This window comes from Phaenicophaeus curvirostris, chromosome 1 (genome assembly GCF_032191515.1).
Source record: "Phaenicophaeus curvirostris isolate KB17595 chromosome 1, BPBGC_Pcur_1.0, whole genome shotgun sequence".
NCBI classification, from domain to species: domain Eukaryota; kingdom Metazoa; phylum Chordata; class Aves; order Cuculiformes; family Cuculidae; genus Phaenicophaeus; species Phaenicophaeus curvirostris.
The window spans coordinates 155948509-155976496 of record NC_091392.1 but is presented as its reverse complement, the minus strand read 5'-3'; the positions used below and the strand labels follow the sequence as shown (position 1 = coordinate 155976496).

Below are 27988 nucleotides of genomic sequence, written 5' to 3'. Positions count from 1 at the left end.
CATTACGTTTCCTGTCTTCTTCCTGTCATTTTGCAGTTTAATTTCTTCATCAACTTGCTCCTAGTTTTACGTGCTCTTTCAGTTTCTCTGTCTTGAGGCATACAGTAAGTAAACTTATTGGCAGTGATGAGTTAGCATAGTTTCTGCAGGCTCCTGTTTAGAATAGCCTAGCCAACATCTAACATTGATCCTACATCATTTATGTTTCAGCTGTGCAAAGAGAATACTTTCACACTGGGAATGACTTTAAACTATATCCTAATTTAAGACAAGCCTATTTATTTTCTCCATGCCCTTGCCACATTTGCTGATCAAAGGCATTTACATCTAAACAAGTTTTGTTTCTTACAGATGCTTTGCCTGTCTTATTTTATTCTACAGTACAAATGCATATGAAGCTGAATTTATAACTTAACTATCGTATGCATAGCCACAGCCTGTGATGGAAAAAGCCAAGGATTAGAACTCTACTGCAGACTCCAGAGGAAGGCAAAGCTGTGTCAAAAGCGATAAAGAAAAACAAAAAATAAACCAACAATGAAGGAGAGCGTAGGTTACATCATTAAAATCCAGGAGGACTTTACCAGTGTGACTATAGCTTCTCTAAGATTAGGCTAGGAATATGCAAGCAGGCGATCTGAAAACTCTTATTCCAACAGCAGAAATACAGAAGAACTGGAAAAGGGCAAAGCACTGCAGGAATGAAGACAGTGCTCTCAGAGCAATCCTTCTGCAAGTTTGTGTCTAACAGGGAATGGCATTCTCCAGGACTCTTGCCTGGACTATGCAGACCTACAGGTATCATCCAGCTTCTTTTTATGCATCAAAGCAAGGAGGTACTCAGCTATGATTTTTTTTTTTTTAGAGCTCCACTCCAGAACGTAGCTCACAGTCACCCAAAAACTGGAGTACTTCACTTTTCTGAATGTTTGAAATCTGTAAAACACAGCTTACTGTACTTAATTTATTATTTCTGTTTCTCGACCTGACTGAAACCAGATAAAAACAAACATGCAAGAATTACCTGCCTATACCTCCTACCTGCTTTCCAAAGGAAATATAGTGGCCAAGGGCTGATATGGTCAGGATTTGAATTTCTAACTCAGGTTCTTGGTGCAAAGGCAATGTGTTTGTATGGTTTGTAGATTAATATATCCATCATCTTGTCAGAAACCCTAAAAAGTATTGTGTCCATAAAAATAAATAAGAAAAATGTCCCATGATTTTTGTCAAAATGTTTGAATGCTATCAGGTGTGGGAGAAAAAGTAGAGTCACTTTCATCTGAACTGGCTTACCCATCCTCTGTTTATGTTGATGTGCTTCTAGTGTTCAATTATTTTGAGAATATATAACACCTCACATTATTCCACAGATGGCTTCCAGCAGCTTAAGAAATGTACTATGCAAGCCAAATCTCTGCAATGTTTACGCTTCCTTTCAAGGTGGTTTTAGCAATTCTATATAATTTTATTTTCTTACTTAGGAAAACCTGGCAAAATATCAAAAGAAAAATATGCAAATGAGTACTCTTCATGGAAACTAGATGGATGTTGAGCATCTTCCCAAGCCAGGCTAACCTTGGGCTTTCTGATTAGCCTGCTGAAATTCAAATTGATTTGATGCCCATGGATCCTTTCAGGTCTAATACCTCATCCAATGAAAAGCAAAGTTAGCTCAGACTGGCTTGTATGATATGCATCTCAAAGGCTAAAAGTTGGTGGTTCTGTTGGTGAAAAACACCTTTTGGCTTTCCTTCTGTATTCATAAGTGGGCTGACGGAGGCTCACAATTTTGATCTCCCTCCCCTGACTTTGTAGTGCAGAGTAGCAGCTTACTCCTGTGGTGGCAGCCAGCGTGGTGTGCTCTGCACTCAAAGCTGTAGGATATTTTCACCAGACTGCAGTGCAATGCTAGTGTTCCTTATCATATAGGCCAGTAGGTACAGGGCACTAAGCACCTGCTTGTATTTGGCATTTTGTCACGGCCTTTCACATCCAAAACCTACAGGTAAATTGAAAACTGTACATACAGGAAAAAGTAAAAGCTTCACTGCTTGACCTCTTTGGCTACTGGAGACAGGAGACGGGAGACAAGAACGCCCTTTGTGTTTCTAAGCAAAGACTTCAAGAGCTTTGACCATCCTTGAAATTGCACTTAAGCATACAGCTAGTTCCCAGAACCAAAATTCCCGGCCACCTCAAACCTCCCTGCCTGCATGTTCACAACATGGGGAAATTTGTTTAGGCCTTTTTGTATTGTTTCTTTCCTCCTTGTGCTGCAGGACATCCTCAGTGGAAAATCCAGAATCTTTCTCTGCATCACTTTCTTGGGGTCTGTCATACTCCATGAAATAAGTTTTTTTTGCCTGTTCAGCGTGGATCCCTACATTGGCCCATGAAAATCATGTTGCCTTTCTTCTACACTAATCTCCACCCAGGGACTGTAAAAGAAAGTGAGTGTAGGTTCCTGGAGGTTATAAATGGTGTCATATGAAAGAGAATTAGGACAATTTGATTTTCCTATGCTGGACTGACCCTAAGGAGAGATGAAAAATTATTTTGACTAAGCAAATATGATATGGTAGTCACATAAAGAGTGGAGCAAACCATATGGAGTAACAGAATCTCATTTAAATAAGCAAACTTTCTAAACCAGAAAAATATTTAAATAATAACAATAAAAAAATAAAATACTTTCCTTGCTCTGCCTCATCTCCTCATTTGCCTCTGTAATTCTTTTATACCAACATATTACAACTATGATTTCTGTCTGACCACCTGGTTTCCTATTTACCTCTAGGTGAACTTCAAACTGACTTTTAACAGCTGCCTAAAGATCCATAGTTGGGATTCTTTGCTCTGTCTGGTTTCTGATAACAGGCAAAGCTCGATTAACTTATCCTGATAAGTTACTATGGCAACTTCCACCAGTGCATTGAGGATGAAGCATTCACAGGTATGTTCTTATCAGTGCACATTTCCCCTGACTGTGCAATTCAATTCATTAAAATTAAATGGTGAATTGTGCAAATGAAGGCTGAGCCTTGGAATCCTTCCTGGAAGTTTGTCATTAGCCTGGAATATAGTGTAAGTATTGCTTTTTTTGTTGGAAAACACTTCAGCCAGCCAACAACTAGCACAATAAGGTTTCAAAACAAGATAGCATTGCATTCAGAAATGCAATGAATCCTAAAGAGAACCTTAGTGTTGAACATAACCTAATCCTGTTTTCTGTCACTATTAATAGTACAAAATGACAAAATAGTCCTGGCTGGTTTAGGGCATGGCTACTTGAGCAAGTGCAAAGCATGTTTGGATTTTCTAAGCATCAGACACTCTAGTTCTTCACATGAGGAAAAAGTGTAGGTCTAAACTCAGCAGTGTGGTCAACATGCAGTAACTGAGCCCTTCCTGAGAGCCTGGTAAATTCACTTGCATTTGCTGGAGAGCTTTCAGAGTGGCTACGATGAGCACTTGTGGGCAGCTGTCAGGGTGCAAAGTTCAGCAACTTGCTCACGTCTTCCTTAACATTCACTGAATACTGATCGAGTATGACTCATATCCCAGAGAGGGCAGCCTTGGTCATTCGGTCCAGGAGGCCAGAGTTAAATCTTTAGGTGGTTATAAGATGCAGAAATGTCCTGGTCACATCTTTCTTGCAATGATGCCCTTTTAATCTCTATTTTCTTTCTGATAAAGTGAATGGCTGTGGAAGGCATGAGAGTGTTTTAGCATCGATATATGTGGCTTTGAAGTGATTATGGTGCCTTTGCCGTGGGGAGACATTAAGGAACAAATGACATTGAAGAATATATCCCTACATATCATTAACTATTTCTAGATTTCTGAAAGAATGGTCGCCAGCTGTGTTATTTCACATTTTAGCACAGAAATAAATCAGCATTGCAACCTATGGAAAATGGGAATTTTTTAAATATGCTTTCACAACTAGCTTGAGAATTTCAGAGGTTTCATCCCAGGACATTACCAATTCAATTTGCAGCTGGTCAAATTCCTGCACATTGCACAGGCAGTATTTTTTTCTCCAAACATGTGGGCCTATCTGCCTACATCCTGCTGATTTCATGATAAAAGATATTTTTAAGGGACTTAAGTTTGCCACACTGAATTCTATCAAGCAAGGGGTGTCTTGATGAAAAGAGTGATGAAGCCGGGCCTCCCTCTGCAAGCAGAGAGGAGATGAGTTCACCATTTTCTGTTTAACAACAAAAATCTGGATGAACTCTGGCTAACCTGGGAATAGGGAGCTGTGCTAGAATGTGAATGACCTTTGTGACAGTCAAGTGGGATTGAGACAGGAGCTGTCCTCTTCTTTCCCAACAATGTGGCATTGTAGTCTGGGAGATGGGTTGCAAATAAAGCTAACCATGGTTTCCCAGTCCTGTCAATACTTGAGAAAGTACCTTGTACCTCACAGAGAAGAGGGTATTCACAGTCTCCAAGAGTCCTGTATGCATGCTTCTCTGTTACTCTGCACTTGGAGCTGTAATCTGAACTGAATTGATGAGCATAAGTGATAAGAGGAATGTCAGCTTTCTCCTCTTTCCTTCCTGGCAGAAACTGAGGTTACCAATTCAGTTTTCCTAACTTGGAAATTATGAAGGTCACGATTTACGGGAAAAGCTGATTAATTTTTCTGGATCACTCCATTCCCTTAGTGCAAATGGATGGTTAGAAAATCATACAGAGACAATAAGTGTTGACTGGGAACCCTGCATCTTCTACTTCAGGAGAAAAGAATACCTGAAAGGAAGATGTCATTAAGGTGTTCAAGACTGGAACATATTTTTAACACGTGTTCTATGACTAGCACAGGGTAACCATTTGTTGCCAAAACAAATGAAGTAGAAATATTGTCAATGTGTATGATAGTAATTTCACAGTCTATCCTGGTTTGTAGACTGTGAGGTCTGTAAGACAAGTGTCCAAGAATGAAATTCGTCTTGCAGGACACCAGCATCCACAACCGAGCTACAAACTCTTCTTCAGCAGTTAACAGTGAGGATCAGGAACTGAAGGGTGGAAGTGAGCCTTAATCCAGCAGAGATTTCTAAAGCAGCTCTGATGATCAATTGTGCCCTGAAAGTGCCTATTTCTCTCAGCTGGCTGTAAAGATTACAGTATTTGGCTAGCTCTAAGGTTAGATACCTCTATTTTGTCAACTGAATTTCATCTGAATGAACAAATGAATAAGAGTTGAAAGGATTTTAATGCATTTAATAAATTTTTTTCTAATTTTTCTTTGATTTTTAAGACCATTAACATTCATTGTGAGATCATGGAAAAAGGAAGCTTCTTTCAGGTTCATTTATTACGCAATGTATTTTTTTCTATAAAGGATTGCTGATTTTCTCAGCAGAAGAAATGCATTTCTCAAATTCCTGTCATTTCTGCATATATATCACACTTCTAATATAAGAGCACTGTAGGTATGTTGTATTAAAAAAGGTGATACACTTCAAGCAATTAGCTTTATACATTTATACCATTTGCTTTATATATGCTGTTGGAACGGGTCCAGAGGAGGGTTACAAAGATAATCTGAAGGCTGGAGCACCTTCCTTGTGAGGACAGGCTGAGAGAGTTGGGCTTGTTCGGTCTGGAGAAGAGAAGGCTCCGAGGAGATCTTATAGTGACCTTCCAGTACCTGAAAGGAGCCTACAAGAAAGCTGGAGAGGGACTATTCATAAAGGCTTGCGGTGACAGGATGAGGGGGAACGGGTATAAACTGGAGAAGGGCAGGCTTAGATTAGACATTAGGAAGAACTTCTTCACCATGAGAGTGGTGAGACACTGGGACAAGTTGCCAAGGGAAGTTGTGGCTGCCCCATCCCTGGAGGTGTTCAAGACCGGTTGGATGGGGCCTTGTGTAACCTGATCTAGTGGGAGGTGTCCCTGCCCTCATCAGGAGGGTTGCAAGCAGGTGATCTTTAAGGTCCCTTCCAACCCTAACTATTCTATGATTCCATGATTCTATAATTATCCTTTAGTCACCATAGCAGTTACTTAGGTAACACAGTTATTATGTACTGGAAATTTTTATGGACTTTTATTCCAGTCTCTTTTCATTTAGGTTCCTTTACAGTATTTATGCTGTCCAAATATATAATAGGAAAGTAAAATTTGCAGTACTTAAAAATGAATGAAGTTATATTAGGGACTGTTAAGAGCTGGTTATCTATCAGCAATGTGGTTTGCTCCTATACAAATGAATAGCAATGTCAGTTGTCCATCAAGCTCTGGCAGCGAGTTAGTCTTGTCTGCATTTAAAAGCTCTCAGTGGGTGTGTTGTCAAAACCCCACCACTGGCAGTGAAGACACACAGTGGGATTCAGTTGCCTGCACACAGGTATCCAGTGCCTTTGGAGGCCTTCTTTCTTCCACATGCCAGTCGTGGTGTCCAGTAGGATCTGCACCACACCTGAGACCCTTGTGTAAAGGCCCTAGATGCCTCTTTTTGGACAGCCTATGCACCTCTTTGTCAGTGGAGTCTAGGGAATTATCCGGGTAGCCATGTGCCTTATTTTGGTCTAATTTATGATCTTATGAGTAGCTTCTAAATTCCTCATTCAGTACAGAAGTAAATTAATCTAATACTGTTTTGGAGCTTGCAGAAGACTGTGGGAACCTTATCACATCTGTTAGCTCCTCGCAAATGCCTGGATAGCTCAGTGCATATCATCTAGCATGAGGCACTTGTGTTTCAGCAAGTGAATTCTGCCTGTGATTGCCCACTTGACTAGCTCTCCATTGCTACCACGGGAGATTAACAAACCCAGCTCTACATAACACTTATATTATAGACATTGAATAAGACAGTGAACACCATTTCTTAGGTACCAGAAATGACATGTACACAACATACATTCAGTGCAGAAGAAGCAAACCCCAAGAAAACCAACAAAGACATGTACATGATGGTCATTTATGATTGCTGCCACCATACTGCAAAGCTGCCAGAATTTGTAGTGAGCTGGTGAGAATCTACTCAGTCTCCAGTGAGTACATCTAAGTCCTAAATTCTAATAGCATCAGTCATGTTCATTTCAGCAGGGCTATTTGTGGAAAAGTCAGGTATTGATTGCACAGCAGGGTTTAATCTAACTCAGCTTTCACCCTCTGTAAGCTATATATTTTGTCAAGCCTTAAGTTCTTCGTAGTTTGTGACATAGAGACATTGGCTCTTGCAGGTAGTTATTCACGCAGTCTCTGGCAGATGTCTACATTAGACTGCAAATTACACCCTAAAAATGTCTGCTTTCTTAACCAACTGTGGATGGAGTCCATGCTATTAAATCCTAATTCTGTAGCTGGAGTTCTCTGTTGCCATGCATCCCAGTATATGCCAGTGTCCAGAATGGGATCTGCTGAAGTATCTTGCAAGCATTCTCCTACTTTCTACGGTGACAAATTACCTGGAGTAGTAGTTTTAGGGCTATGCAGTTTGCCCTAGTGTGAAGCTGTGATGCCGCTAGGGTGTACACCCAGACTGAGGATCCAAAAAGTGCACAACCTGAGACTAGCCCTTAGCTGATGATGGATAAAATTAGATATGATGAATCCTTTCTTTCCCCCTTCTCTAGCATTATTAGGCTTTGCCATCAAAGAATATCTGTAACAAGCCACTCAGGCTTTGCTGTTTACAGGCAGCTGCATTATAGAAGTATCTAGTATTGTGGCCCCAGCAATCTATGATTGGGAGATAAAACTATGAAGAAAATATAGGAAATCTTTCCTAATGTAAAGTATTTGGTTTTGACTAAAGAAAGTTCACAAAAGGGTCACTGTCAGTATGAAGGTAAACCTTTTTAGTCCTTGTATTTCACCTCCCCCCTAACCACTATTAATACACATAAAAGGCCATAAAGTGTCAATTTCTGTCTATTACAAACAAAGAAAAATGTATGAGATATTTGGCTTGGGAAATCAGTTTTCAGTCTCCTGTAATCTACTATTTGTTACAAGTGGAGTCCCGCATTGCACAGTTCTGTTATGAGTCCACAATATATCTGTGTGCTGCAGTCTGGCATAATAAAAGCAGCTGCAAAAGGCTGGAAGAAACAAATTGCCAGTAAAACATAACACAGATTTTTCTTTGGAGAGTGAGAATCATTCTTTCCAATTAATTCAGAAATTATCAAAGCTTTAATTTCTCTGTTGGCATCTACACTTGTTCACAACTAACTTTGTTACTGAAAAGACATTTTATAGTCTGTAGTCACTTGCACAAAAGGAACCTCTATTTCTCTGGTGGTAAATGAACTGGTGATGTATTACAAACTCCATTATTTATGGAAACTTAGAACTTGTTGACTGTACTCATATTAACAATGCAAGAATTCATCACAGTGTAACACCTTTCAGGCAGGTAGTCAGTCATTACTGTCATGTTTCTTGGAAGCATCTAAATGAGCATGGTTTATGCACTGTAAGTACAGAGCACAAGCCCTGCTACCAATTTTTAAACCATATTTTTTCTTTTAATATCACATCAAAATGCTAAAGTGCAGAGGATGTTTATATAGTCACTATCTATCTTTAGCATTAACAAGAACTTTAGGATTTCACTTTTCCATCTGCACAGATTCATGCACAGGCACGTGAAATGAAATGTGATCTATCTTTCAGCTCAAAGAGCAGTGTTGATGTATTTCCTGCTTAGATTAATCTTCCAGAAGCTTATAATACAAACTTTCTGTATATTGGAAAAAAACCCCACCCTAGTCTTTATTGAGCAGAGGCTAAAATATCAAATGGAAAGAAGAGGATTTTAATCAAGATTTACAAGGGGGATCTGCCATTGAATAAAACTTGTGCAGCCTCCAGAATGAACTGTATTTGCTGGAGACTAGCCATTCTTCTAGGCACCTGATGATACCATGACAATGAGTATGATTAGGAGCAGGCTTAGAACTATCTATCAATATATTTTATAGACCAAAATAACCTTTGTGCATATTTGATTCATAGAGCCTAAGTCCAAAGTCCAGCATTATGTTTACATTTAGACATCTACAAATTGGATGTCTGAGCTAAACATCGAGACTATCTTCATACTCAGTGGGGAGAAATGGATAACTCAGAGGGTAATTCAGATTCTTGTCATCTCCAAATGAGTATCCTGTGCAAGGTCTAGATGTGAGCAATTCTGTCCATCAGTTAACAAAGGAATGAGGTGTTATCTCAGATTTACATAACAACATTAGAAACATGAAAAGTTAGGGCAAATAAATCCCCCTTCATTTTAGTCTAGTTTTGATGTCGCACAGATATGCAAACTCTAGCCTGTATGTCCCACTTTTTTTACCCTAATAGGCAAGCTCAGGAATCACACGATATCTCAATAGCTGAAGACCCATGGCTATGCCATTTCTTTATCTTACTTTGTGCAGACAAGTCTAGTAATCAGAGGTGGATCCTGTCTACAGGTTTTGTATTCTCCATCCCTGTAACAGGGATACATAATTCTGTTCATACCTCTAGGACATTCCTGGAAATGAGACCCTCAGTTGGTCTTTACACCCATCAAGTAAAGGAAATTCAAACAGTACTAGCAAGTACGTTTTTACAAGATATTCAAGCAGACACTGTGTTCAATGAGACAGGCAACACATCACTACTCGGGCAAGGCAGACGCTGCATGGTAATCAAGATTGTGCTGTTTTTTTTTTTTTACAACTAATTAAGGCAGAGAACGGTGTTTTCTGTTACTGTTGGAAGACAGTCTTCTCTTACTCATTCTAAGCAGTGTCTGAACAGCAGGCAGACCCATTCCATCCGAAGGCAGAGCAACCACTGCAATAAAGCTCTTTTGTAGTAACTGCTTCATGCATGTCAGGGAATGCAGTGCATCAGATACAGCAGCATGCAGAACCATTCAGCTGGGCTATGGAATAATATCACCATTTTTAAAAACAAGGCTCTGGCAGGTCCCCTAGGAGGGTTCTGACAGCCACCATCATTCATTTGCCTTTGTCACCTAAACTGCTATTAACCATGAGAAAAAAAAAAGTGTTAACTCAGATTTAAACTTACTTAGATATTGCTGTGACACAGAAACTAGAAATAAACAAAATCTGACACTATGCAAACACCTAATTTTGGAGAACCAAGCAAATCCTAAATCTGACACCAAATGACCACAACAGATGTTGTAAAACATGTTTATTCATTGTGTGTATTCTATCCAGATGGCTAATAAGTAATAGGACTCTTTAAACACACAAAACCTAAAACTGGAGGAGCTGTAGACCTTATGTTTTATAGGTGTTATCTGCTGATTAACATTAAACAGGGTGAAATGGCATGTCCAACAGCATGTCTTCTAAGTGTTGTGGGAGGCAGTGGCTTGTGGGAAGTCAGTGAGCTTCTAAAACACCTGCATGAGCCTGTCATCTTCACTCTTAAGAGTGTGACCAATATCTCCTGAACTATGAAGTCTTTTACAGGTTCATTCCCTTATAGTCTCTGTATGCAGAACATGTTTGAAAATTCATCTGAGGATTTTAAACCTTCTAAGATTTATAGGATTTTATTCCAGAGCCTCTTGAGAAACAAAATGTAGAGAATAAACTTCCTATCTCAGGAGAATTTGGCTATCACTGCATTTATTTAACACTTCTGGACTCTGGACTAAGTGGATTGTAACAAAACTGAAACATGAACTCCACTTTCAGGAATGCCCCAGAGGATTCTCAGGGCAATTCAGATCTGTCTTCATAGTACACTCTCTTATTAACTATGGTCTTCCACAGCTAAAATGCAAAGCAGATTATTTTTTTATTTGAATGATATTTTCTACTTCATGTATTTTTGCAGCACTTGGAAGGAATTGTTCACGACAGATTTGTTAGGTTGCTATGGCATTTTTTATTGTAACAAAAATGATTACACAATGGAATAAAAAAATTTTAAAATATGACTGAATGGACATTTAAAACACATCCCATTTTATTCTAAAAACAAATGTTTCAGGGTGTTTTGCTCATGGAAATTGAGAATTTATTTACTTTTATTTTAAGGAAAGTAGGAGGGAAGATGAAAGAACACTTTCCTACATAGTGTGACACAATATATTCCTTTCCTGAGGGTAAAAAACTTTAAACGTTTTCTTTTTCAGACTTAGTGCATGCTTATCCACTTGTCTATGCAGCCACTATAGTGTACTTGAATGTAAATCACTTGCAAAATGCCATGGCTAGTTTCTCAGTTGCCTACCTCCATAGTATGCATGTGCATTATGCATTATATGGTTAATAGTGCATCAGCTCCCTTGTGGAAAATCAAGAAAGTGTCTCTGTCCTCCTGAAACAAAATGTGGAATTATTTTATACACGTCCAGCCAGGTCAGGCTGCAGTATGTTCTCAGGAGAAATTCCAGCTGAATTAAGGCAGCACTGTGCTATACAGTGATGCGATACAGAGGTACTTGAGGCAGCTCAAACGCAGGAGGTAGTAAGGCTATATCAGCATGATGCTCTCTGTAGACTAATTAGTTCCACTAAGAAGCAGGATATAATAGTCCAAGATAAATGCTTCACAAGTGAGATGATACATATATGTGTGGTGCTACATTCCTGCCTTGCCCTTGGGCTGTGCTGAGCCCCGCTGAGGGGGTCTTCTTTCTGAAACCAGGGACCTCTAACATTCACCAAACTTATGAAGCTGGAAAAGCATAAGGGAATCTACTTTATGAAGCTCCCACTGTGGCTTGGCTAAGATCAGACAGTAAGGCAGGGGCAATCCTAGGCCTGGGAGCTTGTTTCTATCGCTCCACCATTATCTCAAATCACAGTCCCTGGAGCTGAATGCCACTGCAGTGTCTCCATTGCTGCACATGCAAATGTGGGGTCTGAGACCATGGGGACACTTACATCAACTTTAACTCACTGAGGGAATATATGCGCTTCTTTCTGGAGGTGAGACATTCTCGAAGCAAGAGAAAAATACTGGAAAGAACCAGTAACTCTGGGCACTGGGCAGAATTAAATCAGTCAGAATGCAAAACTACAAAAAGAACTGCTAGCATTTTAGCTTACAAGACACACACAAAGTAAAGATGGTGAAGATGAAATGTGAAGAAGTGTTTTGCCCAGCATTGTACAAAGACAAATGGGAATGAAAGTGAAGAATAAGAATACCAAAGCTTACACCATGTTGCATTGTCCTCCAGATAGTCCTCTGGGAAGCAAGAGGGAAACAGATTCAGGGAACAGAAAAACAAAACAAAACAAAACAAAATAAACCACAGGTTATACCAAACAGGCAACTGCAGAGAAGATAATGAGTCTTTATGAGCAGTTGATTTAAAATGAGAAATCTTAGATCATGCTCTACAGAAGCAGCAGAACTCAGTGGTTAAAATTATTTAGTTTCTGACAGTATTTCTCTTACTGAACTTCATAGGTACTTGCTAGATGCCTAGCCTAAGGTAGTTACTTTGTAGTAGAGGGATAGGGAATGATTACTTTGAGGTGTTTAAAACGTATACTTCAGGATGAGCTGAATCATGCTTTAGAAATATTTGATCTCAATTAAACCTACATCTAGACAGCTAAACAAAGATCTTTATTTCTCTCTGTTGACATCAAAAACTACGGTCATCTGGGCTTCAAATCTCGATAGGTAGTTATAGGTATCTACACTATGGATCCGTATATTAAATCAGAAAAGTCTTTAATTTTTCTTCTGTTACTGTAAGTAGAGAAATAGGATGGAATCCAGTTACCTAAATATACGCATAAAAAGTGAATTTAGTGGCTGTGAGGTATTCATCTTATTTCCAGCCGGGTCTCCTGTAACTTTGCTTTCACATTTGGACATCTTGAAGACCTCAATTAGCAACTCAATTATCATTAGTTGACTATGTTTATGTGGCTGAATTCCACTTAAAGGGACCTGAAGAGAAAACCTGGGGCTCAGTTCTGTTCTTGCTTGTCTGCCAGTCTAGGAGGGCATGGGCGTCCCCAAAGATCATCCTATCTGCTAGCTCAAGCAGTTGTCTTCAATACTCTGAGGCATCTCAGTATCGCATATCTTTTGGATATCTCAATTAAACCTTGTATTTCTCAATTTGTGAGAGGTGTTTGTGACAGGTGGGGTGAATCACTCTCAAGAGATGTGTCTCTCTCCACTGACTTCAGAAAAAGCCTGACTTTTAGGCCCTGTGATGTGAAGACATGATACAATTGCTTGAGCATAGGTAACTTGAATTACTTGAGATGCTGCAGCGTCTTCTACCCAGCTACTCACTGCTGCTCCAGAGTCTCCTCTAGTTCTGTGCCACATCTGCTAGTCCCTTGTTTCATATACTCTGGGGTGCCTCAGATGATGCTTTACATCCATGATAAGACAATTCTCTTAAGCTCTAGATTGCTTTCTAAACATATCTGATGTATTTTAAACCAGCTATAGCACTGCCTTTGTGGGATATTTATTTTTTTTAATATTTCTTACATTTTTTTTGGATCTGTTAATTGTTTATTAAGTCTTACTGGTTATAGCTATGATAATAACATTGGGAAACTGCTCTTCCTCTTGAAATAGAATTGCTGGATTCATCACACACTTTCAGGCAAGGATGACAGAGCACTTTCTCAGAAGGTGATGAGGTTATCTGATGATTTCAGTGTAGGCTTCCTTTGAGGACTGCTTTGTACAATGTACTTGATACAATATGCTCATCTGAATTAAGCTTATAAATATGAACAGGTTATAAGGGATATGAGCAGGAGTAAAAACATTGGTTCAGATATGCTGCTTGTTTTTATAAGATTGAGGTGTAGAAGGAGTATTTTCTAAACTTGGTCTCTTCTGATGACATGCTGTCAAAGATAGATGAAAGCAGAATTGTTCATCACTTCTTTCGAGGTTTGCATAGCTGCAGGTTTGAACTTTGCAATGACAGTTTAAAGTTAAGTGGTCTGACACTGTTTTATGAATACAAATTCCAGAACAGACTTCTCAAAGCACTAATGCAAGACTTAAGAGTCAGCTAACTCACAAGAAAAGATTTGTTTCTTATATCAATTATAATAAAAAGTGACTTTAACTATTTGACAGTGCTATCAAAATACTAATATTGCTGTACATTTGCATTAAGCAAGCAATAGAAAATGATCAGTGTGCAGACTGGAAAACTGCTGAGTGGGATTCTCCTTATGTCCTTTTGAATTGCAAGGGTTAGGAGGATCTAACAGAAGCTGATCCTCCAGGCTCTGTCTATAGTTAATGAAGAGAGATATGTGACTCAGGGAATGATTCAGCACGTTAAATTCTCAGATCTATTGCAGGCATGTTGAATGGTGCTCCTGGAAGGCAGGAGTGCAGCATTTACATCCTTCTGAATAAAATTATCCGAGTGGATGTGAGATGCAGTGACCTTCCCCAAGAGCTGCTAAGGGATTACTGCTCTGAAACAAGGTCTTCTGCTCTAATCCATGTTAACAGCCTTTCGTAGCTCCAGCTGAGGTCAGGGGCGACCTCTGACTTGAGGCATGATTGGTCTCAACCCAAAAGAGTATTAGTATGTATATCAATGACACTTGGAGATGGATTTGGTATCAACAATTGTTGTTAACAGGCCATGAATAGTACTTAAATATCACCAGCAAGAAAAGAATAATATATGTATTTGGCCTGAATGCTTCTATAAGTAACAGCAGCAATGCGAAGCTCTTTGCTTTTTTTTCGGAAACAATGTGTGAAAAAGCCTAGTGAAATCATATGGAGGTGATCAGGTAATCAGAGGGCTGGAGCACCTCTGCTATGAGGACAGGCTGAGAGAGTTGGAATTGTTCAGCCTGGAGAAAAAGAGGGCTGGGGGGACACCTTATAATGGCCTTCTAGTTCCTGTAAGTGGCCTACAAAAAAGCCAGGGAGAGACTTTTTACAAGGGTATGTAGTGATAGGACAAGGGGGAATGTGTTTAAACTGGAGGGGTGAAGATTTAGGATGGATATTAGGATGAAATTCTTCACTATGAGAGTGGCGAGGTACTGGAACAGGTTGCCCAGGAAAGCTGTGGATGCACCATCCCTGGAGGTCTTCAGGGCCAGGCTGGATGGGGCCTTGAGCAGCCTGGTCTAGTGGGAGGTGTCCCTGCCCATGGCAGGGGAGTAGGAAATAGATGGTCTTTAAGGTCCCTTCCAACCAAAGCATTCTATGATTCTATGATATGCACTGGTAATTTTCATTAGTTACAGCCTTTAAAGGCCAGCAGCATATGACACATCTCTGCTTTATTCAGGATGCTGCTAAATATTTTCGAAGCTTGTAGTTTAAAAAAGATATTAATGTGTTTAAAAGTATTTTCCTTGTGTGCATATAGAATGTCTCTGAAACATGTCTTATTCATTGTTCAAATGCTTGAACTGCTGTTACAACATAAGAGGAAACCAAGGTGAAATGTATTACCAGTCTTCTTTTTTATGGGCTTCATCCTGCTTCCTCTGTTTGCCACCTTTAGTTTTGTCCGGAGTGTGACTGAAACCTACAGGCTTTGTTGACCTTTCACTTGACCTTAGCCAATTCTAGATCAAGGTCCAGACCTCTGCACTGAGTGATACACAAGGGCTGGTTCTTTGATTCTAAAGTGAAGGGTAAAACTGAGAACTTGTCAAACATGGATTGGGCATTACCAACAAGATTTTTAGCCTGCCACACTGGGTTATAAATCTACTGTGGTAGAAAGACTTAAGTCTACAATGGAGGTAAGATCTTCTTTTCTGCTTTTTGTTTTAGGATAACCAGGCTACACTATTTCCAGAATAGTAGAGATCTAACAAAAATTGCTTTTTGCTGCAAGGTAATCCCATGTACTAACTAGAAATGCCATGGTATTCTTTTAGTTGAATTGCAACGAAGATTGACAGAATACAGTACATAGATAGAATACAGCACAGGCAGAGGCAATTGGCACTGTGAAAAACTACTGTGATGGTCAAAGGAATTTTCTGAATGATAGTATCAAGGAGTTAGCTGGGTCCTTAACTGAATTAGTATATTTGGGTTCCTGCTCAGTGATTTAAACTGTGTGTCAGAGAAACCTCTAGACATTTTAGGCTCGGGATCAGGACCATAGCAAGACATCTTAGTGCCCTAGTGCAGCCAACAATTGCCTGGTACCCAGTGGGAGTGCAGGTCACCAAAACCTCATACCTCCAACTAATGGCAGCTGTTTCCAGCTGGGAACTCCTCTGCCCCCGCTCTTGCTACAGCCCTGAGCACGACTCTCTTAGGCAAGGCAGACCAATGCTGTGCAAGTGTTCAGCAATAAGCTTGGCAAGTGGAGGGTATGAGATACAGTCTGTTTTGATTTAGATGGTTTACAGCTTTTCAGTTCTGCTCATTGGCTTTACCTCGAGATGATTGCTGAGACACTGTTAACAGCTATAATAATTAGCCCACTATAAATCTATAGATGTACAAATAGCAGGAACATTGAAGTCTGAAATGTGAATCCAATGATGGGTAGTAAAGAAAATATTCCTATGTTAAATTCTTGATTTCAAAGTGGTTGAATAAGTAAAGCAAGGTTGATGGTCACTGAAGTTTTAGCTGATAAAATTGAGGTTTTGAGATGAATGGAAATAAAACAGTGGTAATTTTATAATTAAGTAAGGAAATGGAACAAATCAATGTGCCTGTGCAAGTGTATATGTTAAAAAAACCTAGCTATTAAAATTCCCTTAATACATAAGAATATTTTTAATTAAAAAAATTAAAATATTGTTATAGATCACTTTTCAAAGAGAATTTATACTGCAAAATACCTGCTGTGGCTCATCTGTTTTTTGGTGTCCCAGAAAGAGCTTATTCCCTTCTAACAGTTTTTTACATTAAAAAAATTAGTCATATTGTCCTCCTACAATGCAATTCTGTACTATTTCCAATGGAGAAAAAAAGGTTTATTGAATCTGTAAGAGCTGGCATAGAAACTATATAGAGCGATTATTAAACATTAAAAAGATATTGTCAGAAGATTACCACTCTTCTACTCTATTATCAAGCCATTTCTACTAATTTGAAAACTGAATATATTTTGTCTTACCAGCCTATCCAAACTTGTGCCAGCAGCAGTTGTAGGTCGTTCCTCTGGGTTGTATGGTCTAAACCGGGTATTGAAGTTTTCAGGAACAGAACGGGAAGATCTCAGGGCAGATGCTGGTTTAGGTTGGCCACATCCTTGGAAAACCTGAAAAAGACATTGTGGGCTATATGAAAATCATAAAAAATAAAAAGGAAGCTGGTACTTTATAGCATTTTTATTCTTTCCTTCACATATTTGAACCTGGTTTTGACTGACAGCTTGATAATAGTAAGTTGAGCACTTGCCCTGCATTAATTCTCAGGCTAACAATAAGCCTTTCTAATTGCTCAGAAAAGGCACAAAACCATACAGGGACCTTAAAAATCCCTTAATTTAGGAAGGTGATTATTGTAAGAAGTTAACATGTAAAATCATTTTAATTGCTGTATTTCCAGGAAGAGAAATGAGCAAAAGGAAAAACGTGTAGATGGAGGAGAATTTTTTTTTCATAAACCAGAGAATGTAGATGTGGCACTTACGAGCATGTTTTAATAGTCATAGTGGTGTTGGATTGATGTTTGGACTTGATGATCTTGGAGGTCTTTTCCAGCCTTAATAATTCTATGATTCTATGAAAGATATCGAGGTGCTGGAGTGTGTGTGTGGCAGGACTTAGCTGATAATTATTTTAGATCTTGTTAAAATGTTGTATTTACGCAGAATCACAGTTCATTCATAATCTCTACCCACAGCTCTTCCTAACTTGTAGTTTTGTTTGTACTGTCAGAGAAAAGGTCAATGATGAAATAGTCTTATGACTGGATAACTTCCTTAATCGCTAGCAAGTTTCTCCCTAGAAGAAGGGAAGGCATAGTGAGTAGGCAATGGAATTATTTTCTGCTAGTGTGTTTGTTTTCTAGATATAAAAAATAATGTTCATGGCTATAAAATCTTTCATATTTCCATTTGGAAAAAAGTATCAGTAGCATATATCTGGATACCAAAGGGGACAGAGGACACTTTTGACTACTGAATATGAAGTATGTATCCCAGAGGAACTCTCACGGGTGGATGAGGTGCTGAGGGGCATGGTTTAGTGGTTGAGAGGAATGGTTGGACTTGATGATCCTGTGGGTCTTTTCCAACCTAGTGATTCTGTGATTCTGTGAAATGAGGTAACAAGCTCACAAGCTCTGTTGTCAGCCAGTGATCAAGAAGGCTGATGTTTTACTTTTAGATTTTTAGATTTTCCACCTTAAATGGTTCTGTCCTGAGGTAGCCATGGATGACGTGACTTTTGTTGCTTCCAGGATGCACTACAATTGACTCTTAGTTAGGTCTCCTGATGCTAATTTAGAGGCCCCAAATGGTTCAAAATTTGCTGAGAGAAACTACTTCACACTAAATTTATGTCAAATCATCAGGTTTGTTTTGGCTCAAAGTCCAGCAAGTCAGCTGTTGTACGGCCACTGGGATTTTTAATTTATGAGTAGAATACTACTTGTTCTGGTTTGAAAATATCTGTAAGATTTTTTTAATGGTTTCTAGCTTCCTTAGTCATAAAGGTTATTGGAAAATAAATTCATTTAATGAATTAGGAAAGATTATTTTAGCCTGCAAAGTCCTGATTTTTTTTTTCAGGAGAAACGAATCTTATTTTTCCTTTGTGAAGAAAATTTGAATAAGATTAATATTCATGATTTATACATGATTTTGTATGACACTGTATGTTTTAAAGGGCCAAATACGTATGTTAGGAGCATCATTTATATTTACAAAAGTTTACTCGTATTTCTTCTGACTGAAGATAAGTTATGCAGAGAAAATTTATTTAGATAGCTATGAAATCTCATTTAGTCCATTAAGGAATCAGGTATTTGCTTATAAAGACAAAGTACAACTATCCAAAACTTGCAACTGGACTTGTACGGGAAAAGAAATTGAGGGCACTGAATCTTCTCCTAAAGTTTCACAGTGTGTGACTGTTAGGCTGTTTGTATAATCATGCAGAGTAAGTAACTGTGAGCCTACATAATTTACATTTCATTTTTCTTATGGCATAATGACCCCTTCCCCCCCTACTCCCCAATACAGACTTAGTGGCATTTAGCTTCATTCAAATTGTTGCAGCAAGTAGTTTTGTATGAACAAATTTACATACTGCCAGACAATAACAGAGATAGAAATTAGATAGTAATTTTCATATCACAGAAAAAGATATAATTTGCTTTTTAAATGACCTGGCAAAAATGCAGTAAGGCTATGATATCATTAACTGAATTTTGAGTGCAAAAGAGACTTTTTCTAATTGGCAATCAGATATTAACTGACAGAATAGAAAATATAAAGCTGATACTTGAAATTAACAAATGCCTCCTACAAAGAAGCACAGAAAATACTTTCTTCACAGTGCTACTCAGAGATACTGAGCAACAGCTGGAAAAACATTCAGGTGTTTCATCACACAAGCTGCAGAAAGAAATTCCATTTTGTATATAACTGATGCACTCCATCTCATCTGAATTTAGAAAAGTGTTTCCGTTTGAAATTAAGAAACCTAAATTTAGGTGTTTACATGTAGGTGTCCATATTTAAGCTAAACTTCTAAGCTCCCATTGTAGACAGTAGAGATCAAAAGCTCCCTTCAGCTTCTCTCACATGAGCATCTATAATAGTTTGTGATGTCCTGGGATATCCAAGACATTTGTTAAGACTGTCTTAACACAAGACTGTTCACTGTTGAACTGCTGCTAAAGCTCAATTGAGATATGCTAGGGTGTTACAAAAAGCACTAAATCTCCACAGTCGGGGATATGAAGCAAACCATGAGATCAAATCAATGGAGCCTGTGAAGAATTACTAAATAGAGGTCTCCACTTAAGGACTAGGGAGTAGATACAGTAAAAAGAGCTCTTTTCCTAGGAGAACTCAAGGTTTTGAATCCCAGCAGATAAAAGGTTTTCTCTATGAAGCCTTGGGTCATACTATTATTTAGATGTGTGCTAGTGCTCAGTGTTACTGAGTGTCTCTATATGACTCTGCTCTATTGGCTCTCACATCTTCAGGAATAATAGCATTGATTTTTTTTCCTGAAATGCCGTTATATTTTTTCTGCACAGGGCTCTGGAAAGAACACTGATAATTGAAGATGCTTTGTTAATATGAAACATGGGGGCTATTTTAAGAAGAACCTTGTATGTAGTTTTATGAATGTTTCCTCCTTATAAATAATACATAGGTAGTCTGCTATGTCATGGAGCTCATTCATCCCTTTAGCTGAAGTAGTTGCCAAAAAGGAACATATATCTGTAGGTTAAAATGGCACATCCATCAGCTCAGACAAAACCAGATTTAAGACTTACTAAAGGGAGACTCTCTTATGGGATACTCTTTATGAAAGTGGAAAAATCTTGGCATGGCAGCCAAATGACACCAACAGCAGCCAAACATATCTGTATAAAACCAGACTGTATGAAATGAAGAAAATAGTGCAGCATGTTGTGTTTTGAGTAGCAATGAAGATGAAATTATGCTGATGCAACCAGGTTAGTAATTTTATCCACTTTGAAGACAAATGGATTTTATAACACCTTTTCTCTTGTTTTTTTTTGAGCTTTCCTCCATTTCTTGTGAATGAGCAATCTCTGCAAATGTCAACTACTAAACATTCGTATTGTTAAAGTGGAACAGATGTACGATTTACTCTTTGACTTGAAGCAGGAATCAAAGATAATGGTACTGACAGCCTTATGGGAAGATTGTGAAGGCTCTTCAACCATGTTTGTTTTGGCCAGGATTGAAATGAGCATCTGTGTGTTGTGACTCTCTGAATATGAATCCCTGAATTACCTCAGGGGGAATGAGAATAAGAATAAAGTAAAAGTATGCTATGACTAAGTCCTGGGTATGAACTGAGCCACAGGAAACAGTATACAGAATATGAAACTTCTACCTGAGAAATAATCAAGCAGTTGCTGAGCAATGGGTTTGGCATTATAGCGTTCAAATACCAAAGACAACACAGCTGAATAACAAAGAGATGTCGATAATGAAGATAATATGTCTCAGACATTATTATGAGAAACCCATGGCAAATCTATTGCAATCTGATTTATACCAGAGGCAACCTTCAGGGAACACCACTGAAGTCTGGTAGATTGCAAAGCCTACTTTAAAAAAGTGCTGACGCCTTAGGAGGCATCTCAGGCAGCCTAGACTGATTGTTTTTGCACTCAGTGTGATTTGATTTGCAGAAGGTACTCTGTCAGAGTGGCAGCAGGTGTTATATGATGAAGCTATGGAAGCTATTTTTGATGATCTTTAGTCCTTGCCTTTTCTTAAAGAAGGGAAGCTTGAGTTTGATTGAGAGCACCTAGATTTCTCTAGCAGAAAGGCCCTGGGGTCTGACTTTCTAGACCACTGCTCCTTTTTGAAAGGCATCTCCAGATACTGAGACTGTCAGGAATGTTACTTCCCCTGAGGTAAAATAAGGCCCTCATGTGACTGTCATTCAGGGACATAACAGCCACACAAGGTGAGCGGCACATGAAGCCTAGATATTTGTGTTCAGACTTTCTAGACAGCCAGTGCTGAATATAGATTACAGAGAAGTATCAAGAAAACAGAGAAAGATTCCAGCCTCAGGATGAACTGGAGTATCTTAATGTACTACAATTACCTGGTTAATGTGAACTCTGCTAAAAGTATCAACCACAATCAGCACACAAATAGGAAAAGTTAGTGGCCCAGGAACAGAGATGCTCAATTTTGTGTAGTGACAGGTGCTAGGATGTGGCTGAAACTGTATGTCCTTGCTTAGAAGTACAAAGATGGAAGAGGTACATGTGGCGCTTCTATAATTCTTTGTCTTGATACTGGTGTGCACCCATCAAGAGTGGAAGACAGAGGGTTTGTGTCTCCTGAGGAAATGAAAGACAAGATGTGAACTCAAGTAATAAGCCCTGACTGTCTACACTGATTAATTGTTAACTCATTGGCTTTTTCTTGGACTGCTCCAACTTGCTCTTTCCAGAATGAAACAGCTCCGGAGAAGGTAGCTCTCAGCAGTAGAAATGAATCAGGCTGTGACACTTCGGCCCTCAAGATCAGGCAATGGTCCTTGCCCCCGTTTTATTTATTAGTATAGCTGTAAACATGAAGACTGTTTCTCAGAAGAATGGTGCTGAGTAGGAGATGCATATTTATAGGAAAAAATATTGTACAAAATCTTCAGTGTTACATCAAGTGAAGAAGGGATGGACAAACCATGAAAATGGAGAGTTAGGGAGATCATGACTTTTTTTCTGCTGATGTCTAAAATGGAGACATCATAATGCACATAAAAGTATACATTCTTACTTATATTTATATACGTATTGTATTGTTAAATGTGCATTGTTGCTTGTTTAATTTTGCCTACATATGCACAGTAATCTATGGCCAATGTGTTATGTCAAACATACTTCTATTTTTCTCAAACAAACTTCAATATGTTATTGTAGCTTGTATAATACAAAACATAATTTTGTGATACCAAGACAGATAGTGCAATTTAATGTGAATGACTTTTGAAGTGGGGCAATTTTATATAAATATTTGAAAGAGTAGAGGGATGGATTTTGGATTAAATGAACTCTGGGCCTCCTGCCTGCAAAGAGGATGAGATTAGTGAGAGGTCCTTGAGGAAGAAACTGTTCATTTTCATTTACTCCATTCCTTTTCAAAGAGAAGCATTATACAAAATGGCCCAGAATTCTTCTGAATACAGCATAGAGCCTCCTCCTAGACACCAGTCAGATTTTTACATAGACAGAGCTGCATACCGGTGGTGAAGACTAATCCATATGTATGTGGGTGTTGCAGGCATAAAATTACTTGTGCATCATCATTTCCCCATTGTAAAAACACACTGACTGACTTGTGGAAAAATAGCTGTGATTTCTAGTCACCACATTTTCAGTGGATACAGTCTAATGCAAGATACAAAATTGTTTGAAAACTAGAAAATAGCGTGATTTTGGAACCCTGCCTGAAGCTTTCTGAGTGGCATCTCAGAATAATTGACAAGCACAGCTTTTCTCGTACATTAAGTCTGCAATTGCATTCCATGCACCCCATTACATCCAGCAAAGGATCTGTCATTTTCACTGAAACTCTAAGTGGTCAGTATGTATAGGGGGGAAAAATTAGATGACAGATGACTGATTTGAAATCTGCTCATATATCATCTGTACAGATCTGACGTGACATAGGGGAACACAGTACTAAACTCAAAGTCTTTGTCTTCTTACACTTTGCTTTAAGAAGAAAGCATTTCCATGTGTTAGGACCTGAAAAAAGATGGCTATATCCTAGGAAAACAAGAAAATCACATTTTAGGAGAATAATGGTCTACTCAGAAATATACAAAAGCCTGTCAAGGATAGACAACTCTGATATCTATGAAAATATAATAAAATAAATGTCACTGATATAATGTAGTTTCTGTTCCTCAAGATTTAAAAAAGCACTGGTTTCTCTTAGAAGAAAAACTTTACATTGCAAATGGAATTACTGGGATTTATTAACCTTTACAGCATATGAAATATTTCTGAGGGACAGGAGAAACATTTTGCTCTGCTGTGAATGAGTAGTGAGATTAGCTTGTGCCAAGGTGATGTCATTGGACTCTGGTAGGGGATGCAGCTTCCTGACTAATGAAAAAAACTGTGAAACCCAAGCAAGTAAAAGGAAAATGAGATACCACTGAGCCTTGGGTGAGTATTGGGTTTTGGTGTTTTTTTTCTTTTTTCCAGACGAGGGCTGAGTTTGCCTTTAATTCCCAAAATATTTGAGAGAATTTGGCTGTTAAACGTCTTGATCACTGCTGACAGAACAAAGTCTGATTACACAGGATGTAGAATGCTTTTAAAATCTGACTAACTTATGTAGATTGAAAGTAAAATGCATCTTGAACAAAAACCTTAGCAACCTGCTGCAAAGGGACCATAAAAAGCATCTAATTTTGGGTTGGCAGGAAGAATATTAACCTCAGCCTCCTGCCTTTTGTCCCCACATTTTTCCCAGATACAGCAACTTCCCTCAAGCAATGGAAATTCATTGTCTTGGATGGCAGTCTAACCAGCGCCTAACTGAATACTGGGAGATCAATAGGAGGTAGAAACTCCTAATGCAGAGAACCTGGCAAACTGTTAACTTTAAATTTTGAGACACACTGCACAGATGAATATTAAGTAAAAGCCATTAACTGTTGACTGTTGGCTCAACAGCACCTGCTACTGAATTCAAAGAATCTTATTAACATGAGGTTCAGAGGTGGTGGTGATCTGTGTATACACACACACACACACACATGAAAATGGGAAGGAGGAAGCTGGTATCATTAACTCTGTTTATCTTTGTGTCAGAATCCAGACAAAACTCTATCAAATTGAGGTCTGGTAATCAGAGACTGTCTGATGTAATGATATTTCCCTTGAGTGGCTATTAAAGGAGGTTAAACCGAACAATTTTTGTATTCACCTCAAACTCATCGTGCTTCAGTCTGACCTAGATAGATCAAAATGTGTTTGGAAGTTAATATGGGGAATCATGGATCAGACACAACCAGAAATTACCACATGCACTCTGCAGGATATTGCTCATAGAGTTACCACTAATTTTCAGCACTCTCTGTCTTCCTTAAATGTCTTACAATCATGAATTTAGAGTTTACCAAATCGCACCTTTCTCCTTGCCGCTCCCTTTTGAAAACTTCAAGCTCATTTAACTAGATGAAGGATTCAAAGGCAGTCTAGTGAACTATCGAACAAGCAAAAGCAGTTTCTAGTGGTCTGGACAATCTTTCTTAAAGTCTAGACAGAAAAATGGTGGAGATGTTTTTCCCCCTGCTTGTTGCATTCAGCAATAGAGAAGGCACAACTCACACAGTACCTTTGCCGACACCTGCATGCTGTTTTCTTGCATGTTCATGATGGCTTCAGAAATCTTGACATCAATAGGATCCATGACTGATTCAATGTTGAATGGTCCCTCTAATCTCTCCGCTACCAGAAGCATAGCATCTGTTAAAACACAAAGTAGCCATTCCCTTAAAGAAGGGATACCTTCAGGTGCCCCAGACAGACCAGCATCACCAGCTGGAGGTGCGGGTACTGAGTGCTCCCAAGCGGGAGCCTGTGAGGATGTATGACAGTAAGACCATGAAGCAGGGTAGCTTCCCAGCTGCTAAAAATGTCTTCCCCTACTACTGCCACCACAGAAAAAGGAGTGAAGGCTGTAAAAGTTAGATTCATAATAGTTTACATAGTATTACTAAGCTTGGAGTAAAGTTATTTTGCACAGCATCACACCACTCAAAGCAGCCAGTGCTCTGGAGCGTACTTATGTAGTCTCCTTCCCCCAAAAAAGCAGGATGCTAGAAATGAGTCCCCAGGGTATGTTCTTAGAATTTGTGGGAGATGAAGAAGACTTTGATATGATATATCAGGGTGTTATAATTAAAGCAGCTGTTCTTTCTGACCTTAATGATCTCATTTTCTTGCAATATGAACAATAGATGAATACTGGATCTCTGCCATAGCTATAGGTATAAACCATATTTGGCTTACTACATTTTCAAAACATAGTTGAAAGTTGTATGAGAAAAATATACTCTTTCTGTGTTTTGGATTTTAAAAACAGTTGTTTATTTAATTTATATTACAGTCCCTCTCCAATATAAATTTTATCCTTTTCTGTTCATTAACAAATAAAACCCAAGCAACTGAGCAGAAATTAATAACAGTAAAGAACATTTTGCCATACATCACAAGTTTGTCTACATATAGACACAGATTCATCACAATTTCTGTGGCAATAGCTAAGCAATAAACTGTATTTATACTACATGTTTGACTGTCATATTTGATACTTGTCTCATTTTATCATTTAAAATTTTCAGATTCTTAACAGCTTTAAACAGATACCACTTGCAATTTTAACATGATAAACGTATCTTTGCATACTCTCTTCTATACTCTAAAAGGTACTGAACAGACTTCCTTCCAAAACAGACCCCACTTGTGCTGTGTAAACTCCAGTCCCATGGTAGCTATGTGAAGAAGGCACGGAGAACCCCAGAGCCCCAGTAGTAGTGTTATCTCCACATTTGGCATGGGAGCCCTGGGGCTTCTCTCAGCCTGCGTGGACATCTTCTCCCCCACTGGAAACGAGTGTGCATAGATGTATGGGAAGAAGAGGCTGGTGCCTCACCCCAGCAGCTCAGACCCAGATACCTGTATGCAGCCTGACTGAATGGCTACAATAATCGCTTATATGCACTTAGTGCATGCTTAAAAATCCCACTGAAACTGAAATCACATGTCATGTGGTACCTAAGCACTTTTGCAACTTCAGGTTAAATATTTCACAGTACTTTTAAGCTGGAAAGAGCGTAATGCGTGGTATTTGGAGTGGGACTTAAAGACTTGTTGCTTAATCTATGAGATGATAGAATCTGGTTTCAAACAGAGGTGTTATTTTGACTGTGCATTATTTTAAAATTCTTTAGTTTAAACCCTTTCCAGTAGGAACCTCAGTGAAAACAGCACCTAACTAATAGAGGAAGCAAACAGTCTTCATATGCACACAGATGCACACACATACAGATTCCTGCAATAACTAAGCAATTTTTCCACATGCAAAGGGAATTTGTAAGTATGGTCTAATATAAAGAATTTTCTTCCTCACACATTTATGATGACTTGTATAAAACAATAATATGCTCAGCCTAAATCCTAGCTGCCACAATGAGTACTAGGCATTCCCTTTATGGGAAGTGTCCTTAAATATTTTCCAGCTCTTTTCTGCTCCCTTGTCCCTGAAGACTGTGTCCCAGAGGTCCTACTGAGTAATTCCTTGAAGAGTTGGAAGTCTGCTTTCCTGAAATTTAGGGTCCTGACCGTACTCCTCACCTGTTCTATATCCCTCTGGACCTTGAACTCCATCAGTGCATGATCACTGCAGCCCAGGCTGCCTCTGATCCTAATGTCAGCGGTGTGTTCGCTTGCATTGGTGACCATCAGGTCCAGTACTGCATCTCCTTGGGTGGGGGGCTCTATCAGTTGGACTAAGAAATTATCTTCAATGCACTCCAGGAGTCTCCTGGATTGCTTACAGCTTGTCGTGCTACTCTTCCAGCATATGTCAGGGTGGTTGAAGCTCCTGAGTAGGATGAGTGTTTGCAAGCTTGAAGGGTTAGGCAGAACAGTTCCTCCTGCAACATTATATCTGAGGTTGACACAAGTTGTTAAGGCTTATTTTAGGGCCTAGATCAGACTAGAAGTCTCGGGCAATTGCACAGTTCAGATGAGCTCTTGCACAAATGAAAAACTAGTGCTGTTTGAGGACTCATTTTGTCTTCTTCAGATTCAGCAGGTGCGTGGGGCCATGGTTGATTTAGCAATGACTGGACTGCTGGGTTACTCCTGCCTCCTTCTGGTAAGAGTGTTACAAACCCGGTGGAGCAAAAGTGAATGAGCAAGTGTCACTTCTATGAACTTCAAAGTAATTTCCTTAACCTCTATCTGACTGAGCCCTTCTCTTACCCTTTCTCTAACCCTCATGTTGTCCTTAATACAACATCAAGCCTACCCAGATGATATTTGACCACCATGGAGTGATAGAAGCCTTGGAGAGTAGGGTAGTCATGTTTTTGTGAGCATGCAGGCCCCCCTGAGAATGTAATCACAACTGTAGTTAACTGGCTTCTACCGACTGATTTTTTGAGTTAGACCTCAGATTAAAATTCAGACTGAATTTCCTATCCTTAACACTGATCTCTAGGGAAAAATCAGCCTGCAGTGTGTTGCCTTAAGTTGAATTCCTCCTTTGGAAAATATTCCTTCAGATCATTAGGCTGCATTCTCCTGTTTGCCAACCCTAGCCCTCATTCCAGTG

General features: G+C 39.0%; 1 protein-coding gene across 1 annotated transcript in view; it reads right to left on the bottom strand.

The window, feature by feature from the left end:
- Positions 1 to 27988, bottom strand: part of GPC6 (glypican 6) — a 747001-nt gene that overhangs the window by 50178 nt on the left and 668835 nt on the right. The window contains exons 5-7 of the mRNA XM_069878658.1: positions 24983 to 25113; positions 17072 to 17215; positions 12172 to 12201 (exon numbers count right to left, since the gene is read on the bottom strand). Coding sequence (XP_069734759.1) covers positions 12172 to 12201; positions 17072 to 17215; positions 24983 to 25113 — 305 coding nt within the window. The remainder of the gene's footprint in view (positions 1 to 12171; positions 12202 to 17071; positions 17216 to 24982; positions 25114 to 27988) is intronic.